The sequence below is a fragment of the Sarcophilus harrisii genome, chromosome 4 (genome assembly GCF_902635505.1).
Source record: "Sarcophilus harrisii chromosome 4, mSarHar1.11, whole genome shotgun sequence".
Taxonomy (NCBI): Eukaryota; Metazoa; Chordata; class Mammalia; order Dasyuromorphia; family Dasyuridae; genus Sarcophilus; species Sarcophilus harrisii.
The window spans coordinates 358338401-358347752 of record NC_045429.1 but is presented as its reverse complement, the minus strand read 5'-3'; the positions used below and the strand labels follow the sequence as shown (position 1 = coordinate 358347752).

At 51.8% G+C, this 9352-nt stretch overlaps 1 protein-coding gene across 1 annotated transcript; it reads left to right on the top strand.

Annotated features, from left to right (window-relative positions):
* Positions 1–1947: 1947 nt before the first annotated feature.
* MEX3A (mex-3 RNA binding family member A) lies at positions 1948–8240 on the top strand. The gene is given in 3 exon segments (XM_031966750.1): positions 1948–2239; positions 2241–2461; positions 6868–8240. Coding segments are annotated over 3 exon segments (1581 nt in total). The 5' UTR covers positions 1948–2009; the 3' UTR covers positions 7998–8240.
* Positions 8241–9352: the final 1112 nt, after the last annotated feature.

Sequence of the window (9352 nt, the reverse complement as noted above, 5' to 3'; positions counted from 1 at the left end):
TAAAAAAAACCAATTGGATACAGTATGTTTAATAAATGTCTGTTATTGAATTAACGGAATTACATTATTCTTCAATCACCTGAGATGACCTCTTTTTTAAAGCTCCCCCCCCCCCAAAAAAAATATCTCTCCAGCCCCAATTTTGAGTTACTCAATTTAGAAGTTCTTTTCAGGTCTGTCTGACCTTGATCCCTTATGCTATAATTACAAGGCATCCCTCCTCTTCCCACCCCCCACCCCCAACCCTTTGTAGGGGAGTTGGTAGATGGTAGTTCTTTCCTTCAGAAAAAAAAATAGAGGAACGCTGGGGGGGAAGGGGGGGGGAATATCCCATATCCCCCACCCCACTCCCAACCTAATTTTGTCAAATCCCAAAAAAGTCAGAGAGTCGAAGCCCTGACCCGGGACTCAAGGACCAGCGTAGGAGGAAGAAAAGTTGAATACGAAGGATAATCGTGGGAAAGAAAGTGCTGATCTTTTCTGGATTTCAGTTCCATTTAAAACCCAAGCCTGAAAGCCCGGATTCCGAGTTATCATACCTTTTGCTTCCCTCCCATTATCCACCCCTCCCTCCCTCCCTCTCTCTCACTCCCACTTTAACTCGATCACTCACTATCTTTTCAGTTCTCCGAATAGGAGCCCCCAGATTTTAATCACAATCCGGCCCCCCAAGCAACTGATCAGCTCACCTTTCTGCCTGTGGACGGCTCCTTTCGAGTCCCCCAACTTGGGAAGAGGCGATTAGGGGGTCTTCCGTCCTCGGTCCGCGGTCCCCCATTCCAGCCAGCCTGGCCCACTCTCCGTCTCCCTCTCGCCTCTTCCCCCCCGTAGCCACGGACCCCGGAGCCCGCCTCCCCCCCATCCCTCAGCTTTGTCTCTGCAGGGCGCCCGGAACGGAGGCCGGGACCCGGGCTCCAGTTCTGTGAGCGAGAGCGCGGGAGAGGGGAGACAGAGAAAGGGAGAGGGGGAGAGGGGAGAGGGAGAAAGCCGCAGTGCCGGAGCCGGACCGCTCCCTGCTCCCGGGCTCCCCCTCCCTGCTCCCGGGCCGGCCTCCTGCCTTGCCTCATTTCCATAAGAAAGATGGGCCTGGGGCCGGGGTGGAGGAGGATGGGGAGGGGGTGTTGGGAAGAAAGGAGGGGGAGAACGGCTGCCTTCTGCAAACACGGGCTGTTTGTTCACACGCCCTCTCGGCAAAATCATAGCGCCAGCTCCGGTCCGCTTTCGGCCACTTAGTCCCATCGAGATGCTGCTTTTCTTTTTCATCCGAGATAGGGATGCGGGGCGCATCTTTCTTTAGCTTGGGTCAAGAAATGTGTTCCCCCAGTCCCTCCCCCGTCCACCTCGCGCTTAGCTGGATCAGGGAAACTACAATTCCCAGCATCCCTCGGGGCCTCCGCCCCCCTCCCCCTCCCCTAGTCAGTCCCATGCTGCTCTATCCAGTTCATTTAAAACAAAAGAGTTTGAGAGCTGGAAGGGGCTGGGCTCTATTGGGGGCGACGGAGAGCCGCTGGGGGGCTTGGTGCTGGGAAACCTAGCCGGGGGGGCGTCTGGACTGTGAGTGTCTAGAGACTCTGGATCCGAAGCGGGTGGGGTGGAGGCAGAGATCCCGCAACCCCCCCGCCCCCCCGCTACCTCCACCTTCACCCCCAGAGAGGGGAAGGAAGCTGCTCTCTTGAATTTGCTACAACTCCCCCCACCCCCCCCAGGGGGCTGGGGGAGAGGGGAGTCGGATTACAGGGTGCTTGGGGAGGGGGGTGCAGGGGGAGGGTCTATCTTTCTGTCTTGCTTTCTTCACCCCCTCCCCAGTTCTTTGTTCCCCCCTCCCCACACCACACACCCCCTCCTTTCCCTTTCCCTCCCCTCGCTCTCTCTCTCTCTCTTTCTCTCTCTCTTCCCCTCTCTCTCTCTCCCCTCCCTCTCCCTCTTTCCCTCTCTCCCTCTCTCCCTCTCTCCCCCCTTCTCTCCCCCTCTCTCTCCCTCTCTCCCTCTCTCTCAGCTTTTGTTTCGCCATGCCTAGTCTAGTGGTATCTGGAATAATGGAAAGAAATGGGGGATTTGGGGAACTGGGATGTTTCGGAGGGAGCGCGAAGGACCGGGGTCTCCTGGAAGACGAGCGGGCCCTCCAGCTCGCCCTGGATCAACTCTGCCTCCTTGGTTTGGGGGAGCCCCCCGCCCCCACAGCGGGCGAAGACGGGGGAGGCGGGGGGGGCAACGCCCCCGCCCCGCCAACCGCCCCCCCCGCCTGCCCCGCCGCCGCCGCCCCCGGCGCCCCCGGCGGCGCCGCCGGCCGCCCCCCCGGCCCAGCAGCCCCAGCCGCCGGCGGCCCCGAAAGGGGCAGGCGATGCCAAGCTCTGCGCCCTGTACAAAGAGGCCGAGCTGCGGCTCAAGAGTAGCAGCAACACCACGGAGTGCGTCCCCGTGCCCACATCGGAACACGTGGCGGAGATCGTGGGCAGACAAGGTGAGTGGGGGACAGGGGGGAGGCTCTGGGACCCTGCCATCGCCGCCCGCTCCGGCATCCTCCTCCCGGGCCGGGAAAAGTTCATTCCCCCTTCCCAGTCCCCAGCGCCGTCCCTTCGCCACAAAGGGGGACCCGCCTCCGCCCCCAATTTCCAAGTGACATAAAGTTCCCTTCGGATCCCCACCGGGACCGTTCCGGGGGCACCCCCTGGATCCTCCCCTAAGACAAAGACACTACCAACAAGGGAGTCGGGGTTAGTGGTCTCGCCGCCCAGCCTGGGTTCTCAGAGGGGGCGTCCCTTCTAGGCTGGAAACGCCAGTGGAACGTAGGGGTAGGCACTCCTTTGCACCTACTCCCCCTTGGCGAGGGGGCGGGGATTAGAGGAGGGGTGCCCAGCAATCGCTCTGGCCCCCTGAGTTACACACTTTTGGGGGAGATGAAGCTTGGGAAGCTGGGACTGGGTGTCTCTTTGTTGGACTGAGTGTTGGAATGGAAGGGGGTGTGGCTGGGGGGGAAGGGCTGGAACCTGGGGGAGGGGCAGGAGGAGGGTGGGGGGGCATAGACTACAGGCGGTGGGGGATTCAGAACACCGCTTCCCCAAAGTTCCGAGGCTCTGTTGGGGGCGGCATGGGGCGGGGGCTCCCTCTAAGGAGGTCCTGGGCCTTGGATCCTGGTCCTGTCCCCCACCCCTCCTCCCTCTCTCCTTCTCTTGCTCTAGCTTTTGTTCTGGGTTGGCAAGCCCAGGGGTGACAGGAGGAGCCTGAGGAGTGGGTTTGCTGCGGGTGGAGTGAAAAAATGGGGGTTCTGGGAAGCAAGAGCTGGAGACCGATGTCTGGAGTGATTGGACTCCGGGGAGGAGTTGAACCTGAGCTGGGGGGTCGATTTGCAGAATCAATCTAGTGTTATGTGTCTCTACCACACCCTCCTCTCTAGCATCCCTAAGCTGAGAGTTGGGAGGCAGAAAGAGTCCCAGAATGAGCAAACAGGGGTCTTGGGGGACCCTTCCTTCTGCAGGTTTTCCTCTGGGAGGGAGGGGGTGCATCTGGAAATTGCAGAGGGACTTTGATGAGAAAGGGGGAAGGAGAGGAGGTGGGGCTGTCCCATCCTTGGAAACAATGGAGGGGTAGGATTCTGACTGGGAGCTGGGAGGGGGGTGGCAAAAGGACTGGAGTCCTGCTTAGTCCTTATTTTTAAAAACTCCACCCTTGGAGCATGAGGGCTTAAGGGGAGATTGTGGTGGAGAACTAAGTAAAAGTATGAAGTCTCTTTTCATCCCACCCTCCCCAGACCAGGTGCTATTTCTTTGGGAATACTTGTTTAGAAAGTTGAATTTTCTGTTTTCTTCAAAACAGAGAAATCCTGAAAAGTGAGATTGTAGGACTGGAAAGCTGACATTTTTTTCAGGCAGAGGAAATTTTGAGAAGCTCCCCAGACTGACTGGATCCCCATGAGATTTTTTTTTTTTTTTTTTGTCTCTGTCTCTATGTCATATGGGCAAATCCTCAAGTTGGATTAGGGGAAAGTCTCCGATTCTGAAAGGATAGGGGATTCACTCAACCCCATGATAGTAATACTTCCCGTCAGTCTAACCTCCAGCCCTCCTGCTGTAGTACTACTTACTAATCCCTTCCAGTCTGTTTTGAACGCAACCAAAGGGAGTCTTCACATCCAAAGAATTCTCTTCTTGTGGTATATCTCTATGCATTTTCTCAGCTAGTCCCCCACCCACCCTTGCCAGCTTCCGAGTCCCAGGATTTCTACCTCTTGTTCTTAAATCATCCTTGCTTCTTCTTCTTTCCCTAGACCTTTTTGTAAGGTAGACACCTTACACTTAACGTTCTATATCCCAAACTTGGACACAGGTGTTCCTTCAGAGGTCTTTGCAGCCATCTCACTGCCTCTGAGCAGAGGTGCTGAGGAAAGAAACCTCTGACTATTCCCCAGGTCTCCCAAATACAGAATAAATAACTATGGATATTGAAGTGGGTGGGATAGGGAGCTCAGTAGCAAGTGGGTAGAAAGGATAAAGAAGACTATTTCTAGTCTTCCTATTCAAACTAGCTTGTAGGAGGAGACTGTCTGGAGTAGGACACCGAGAGACAAAAAACTGTGGACTAGGGTAGTGGGAGAACCAGTAAATAGGAGATAATCAAAAACCTTGATCTGGGTTTGTAAGTTAAAGAGAGTCAAGTCAAGAAGTGTTTATTAAATGCCTCCGATGTGCTAGGTATTGTGCTAAGCTCTGAAAAATACAAAGAAAGGTAAAGGACAGTCTGCTCTCAAGAAGCTCCCATACTAATGGGAAAGACAACATGCAAACTATAGACAAGGTAGATTGTAGGTAACCCGGGGTAGGGGGGAGGACCTAGCTTTAAGAGGAACTGGAAAAGTTGTCTGGCAGGAAATGAGAGTTTAGCTGGGACCTGAAGGAAGCCAGCGAAAGCAGGAGGTAGAGATTAGGAGGGAAACAATTGAAAGCATGGAGGGACAGCCAGTGGAAAGTCTGGGAAAGTCAAGGTAGGAGAGAAAGGGTTCCTAGGGTTTCTTTCACTTCAGAAGTTCAGAAAACAGAGTGCACCAATGTATAGGAAATGTTCTGTGTTTGCATTGGGATGGGGAAGGAAGTGGATGTGTCTAAGGTGTGTGGATGTTGTATGTATGTAACAGGAGTGTCTATGGAGAGTATCTTTTGGCTTTATCTTAAATACACAGTTGATAAATGTAGGTTGTTTGAACATGTATATTTTGTATGCATATGTTTGTATGAGGAATTGGGGTGTGAATTTTGGATCTGTGTACATGTGTTTATGTATTTGTCAGTGATATAGTGTGTGTGTGTGTGTGTGTGTGTGTGTGTGTGTGTAGCTTGCCAGATGATGTAGTGAACTGTTTGTGATTTGTGTGGGGACTAAGGAAGCATTCCTGTCTGAGTCGTTCATATCAAGTGTCCTGTTCGTTCCCCGTGTGTCCATATCTTCTCCATAGGAAGAGGGGATACACATGGAGAAGAGAGGAGATAAGATTCTCTAGTCCTCTGGTGGGGGTGGGCTCTTAGTTTAGGTGCCCCCTCCTCTCTCTCTCTCTCACACACACACGTACTTTCCTTAGCATCTCCTTCTTTGTCTCTGCCTTTCTCTTGTTCTCCCTGTTTTGTACCCACCCTCACAGCTATAACACTTCTTACCTATCCCAAAAAGCTGAAGAGTTGCAGGGAGATCCATCTACCTTACTTTCCTCTACCACACATATCCTGGCCCCTGCTCTCTCCTCTCATCTTTCTTTGTGGGGGAGGAGGAGTGGGACGGAATTATATGTCCAAGATAACATCTTTTATCACTTCTCCCATTTCTCTATAACTGGTTCTAGGCTCATCTCTTTCTTGTTTATTTCTGTAAACTATATGGATTTGAGAACAGACAGGAGTCAGGGCTAAATTGGAGAAGTGACAGGACTGGAGTAGACAAAGATCAGCAGAGGGAGACAGTGAATGTATTGGGGAGAGTGTCTGAGTAGATTGCAAGGGGTCTTTCGTTGGATTGGAGTTCAGTAGGTAAATTGGGGCATCAATGGGTGAATATAGGAAGTTAATAGATTTTTAGAGGCTCATTGAACAGGATTGGGGGACTAACAGGTAGACTGGAGGATCAGTAAATAGATTAAGTGTCAGAAGTAGATGGGAGAACCAGGTAGATTAGAGGCTCAATGAAAGGTCTGGATGGTACATTGGGAGCCAGCAAGTAAACTGATTTGGAAGTTTTGAGTATTTTAGAGGAAAAAGAATAGATTGGAAGTGGATGTGCGTGCATATTTATGGTTGATGAATAGATTTGGAATAAGTGAATATTTGGGGATCATTAGATAGATTAGGAGTCATTAAATAGGTTGAAGACCCATTGGGAAAACTGAAGGATCAGTGAGTATCCATCAAGGCTCAATTAGTAACCTTTGGTGGATTAGTAGGTATATTCTGAGATGGTCAGTATGTGGATTTTGAGTCTGGTGGATTTGTGAGTAATTTGAGAAAACTGAATAATATTAAGGTCATTAGGAAAATTAAGGGTCAGTGGGTAGTCTGGGAGGATCACTGAATGGATCAGGGATTCAGTGACAGTTTAGAAAATATAGAAATTTTAGAAAGGTAGTGACCTTTCACTAAATGAACTTAGGAGGTTATTGGTTATTAGGTGAGGGTTAATTAGTAGATTGGAAAGATGGGTCAGATTGTCTTTGGGAAGAGTAAATAGATTGGGGATTGGGAGAGACTATAGCTGCATTGGGGACAAATAAAAATATTATGTAGTCATTACTTATTAGGTGGTCTCTTCTTGGTCCAGATTAATCCAAATTTTCTGTCTTAATAAGGTCTCCTACATTTCCTCTCTACTCTCTCTGTCCTTTCCCCTTAGGCTGCAAGATAAAGGCACTACGAGCAAAGACCAACACCTACATCAAGACACCTGTCCGAGGTGAGGAGCCAGTCTTTATGGTGACAGGACGCCGGGAGGATGTGGCTACTGCCCGACGGGAGATCATTTCGGCAGCCGAGCACTTCTCCATGATCCGGGCCTCCCGAAACAAGTCAGGGGCTGCCTTTGGAGTAGCCCCGGCTCTCCCTGGCCAGGTCACTATCCGGGTCCGAGTACCATATCGTGTAGTGGGGTTAGTGGTAGGGCCCAAGGGGGCCACCATCAAGCGGATCCAGCAGCAGACTAACACCTACATCATCACGCCCAGCCGGGACCGAGACCCTGTCTTCGAAATCACCGGTGCACCAGGCAACGTGGAAAGAGCCCGGGAGGAGATTGAGACCCACATTGCTGTTCGCACTGGCAAGATTCTTGAATACAACAATGAGAATGACTTTCTGTCGGGTAGCCCGGACCCTGCTCTGGAGAGCCGCTATTCCGAAGCCTGGAGAGTCCATCCACCAGGGTGCAAACCCCTTTCCACCTTCCGACAGAACAGCCTGGGTTGTATTGGGGAGTGTGGTGTTGAGTCAGGATTCGAGGCACCGCGGCTTGGAGAACAAGGGGGTGACTTTAGCTATGGTGGCTACCTGTTTCCCGGCTATGGGGTTGGCAAGCAAGATGTATACTACAGCGTGGCTGAGAGCAGTCCTCCCCTCTGGGCTGGCCAGGAGAACGCCACCCCTACCTCCGTCCTTTTTTCCTCTGCTTCCTCGTCTTCCTCCTCTTCAGCCAAGGCCCGGGCTGGTCCCCCAGGGTCACACCGCTCGCCGGCCCCAGCATCAGCATCCTCAGCCGTCCCAGAGCTTGCTGGGCTTCCGAGGCGACCACCTGGGGAGCCCCTCCAGGGCTTCTCCAAACTTGGGGGTGGTGGGCTGAGGAGCCCAGCGGGAGCAGGGGGCGGGCGAGACTGTATGGTGTGCTTCGAGAGCGAGGTCACAGCAGCCCTGGTCCCTTGTGGACACAACCTCTTCTGCATGGAGTGTGCTGTACGAATCTGCGAAAGAACTGATCCTGAGTGTCCTGTTTGTCACATTACAGCCACACAAGCCATCCGAATATTTTCCTAAACACCCCTCCCCAGTTTTGGCTTCCCTCCCTGCTTTGGATTGAGTTTTCCACCAGGGTCCTTTAGAAATTGGCAATCTTGTGGGGACAGGGTGTTTGAAGATCCCCGCTTTGGGACTTGGGAGGGGGAAGTCCTATGGGAGTGGGGTAGGACGTGGGTCTTTATGCCCTCCCAATGGTCCCATCTTGGGGAGATGAGGGAGGGGCAGATGGGGAATGAATGATGTTCCCTTTGAGAGTTACAACTCTAATACCTCAATAGACCCTCAAATCTGGAAGCAGCTAAGAGAACCTTTTATATTTTGCTGGGGGCAAGAGTTTTCACCCCATCACGTCACTCCATTCCTTCCCTCCCTTCACTAAGTCACCCTTCCCCTTTTCTCGGTGATTGTTGGGAAGACAGGGAATGGAAAGTAAAGACACCATCTGAAATTTGGAAGGGCTACAAAACCCCTAGAGCCCAGAATGCTTTAATTCCCCTAATCCATAATTCCAAACCTTCAGCCTCTGACCTCTTAATCTACCCTAACCCTTGTCACCTTTTCCCACCCCTAGCATCCAAAAGACACACATATATTTAGGGAATCTAAACTCCCGGGCCTTTCCTGCCATCCTACTTTGGATGAATTTTGTTTTTGGATAAGGCAGACGAGAAAACCTCTCATAGGAAATTCCATCTCTCCCCTCTTCTCTTTTAGAGAATTGTTGGAGAGAAAGGAATAATGGGAGGCTAGGGTTTGGAAATTAAACTGTCCCCTACAATAAGCACCAAGAGGAACAAGTGGGGATATTCTATGTCTCTCTTAGCTGTTACTTTCATATACTTGTCCTTTTCTCTCTAGTCTCTATAATTGTTTCTCCTTCCACTCTTCATTTGTGCTGTACTTCTGTTTGCTCTCGTCTCCCCTTGTCACTCTCTGCTCTCTGTCATACTTTCTCTCCTGTCTCTTTCATCTCCTTTCCTTCTATACCCTATCATCTCTCTCTTTCCTCCTCCTCCTTTCCCTTCTCCTTCCTTCCCTTTCTTCTGGTTAAACTCAGCTTTTGGGAAGCCATGTTCCTCTGGAGGGAGTTGGGGGAAGGTGGGAGCACGCCTCAATGACTCTTTCACATTCACATTTACTAGATCTCACCAACTGCCTTCCATTCCCAGCCCCACCCACCCCCCAGCCTCCACCTCTCTCTCCTTACAAAGGAAACACTGAATGCCCAAGAGAAACTAACCCTGCTCTCTTCGGCATCAGCAGGCATCTGAGGGGCATTGGGGGAGGCACCTGCACTCCTTGACCATCTGTTGGCATTAAATTTGTGTATCTGTTGTGTGTGGGGGGGTGGTATTCATCTGAGGGGAATGATT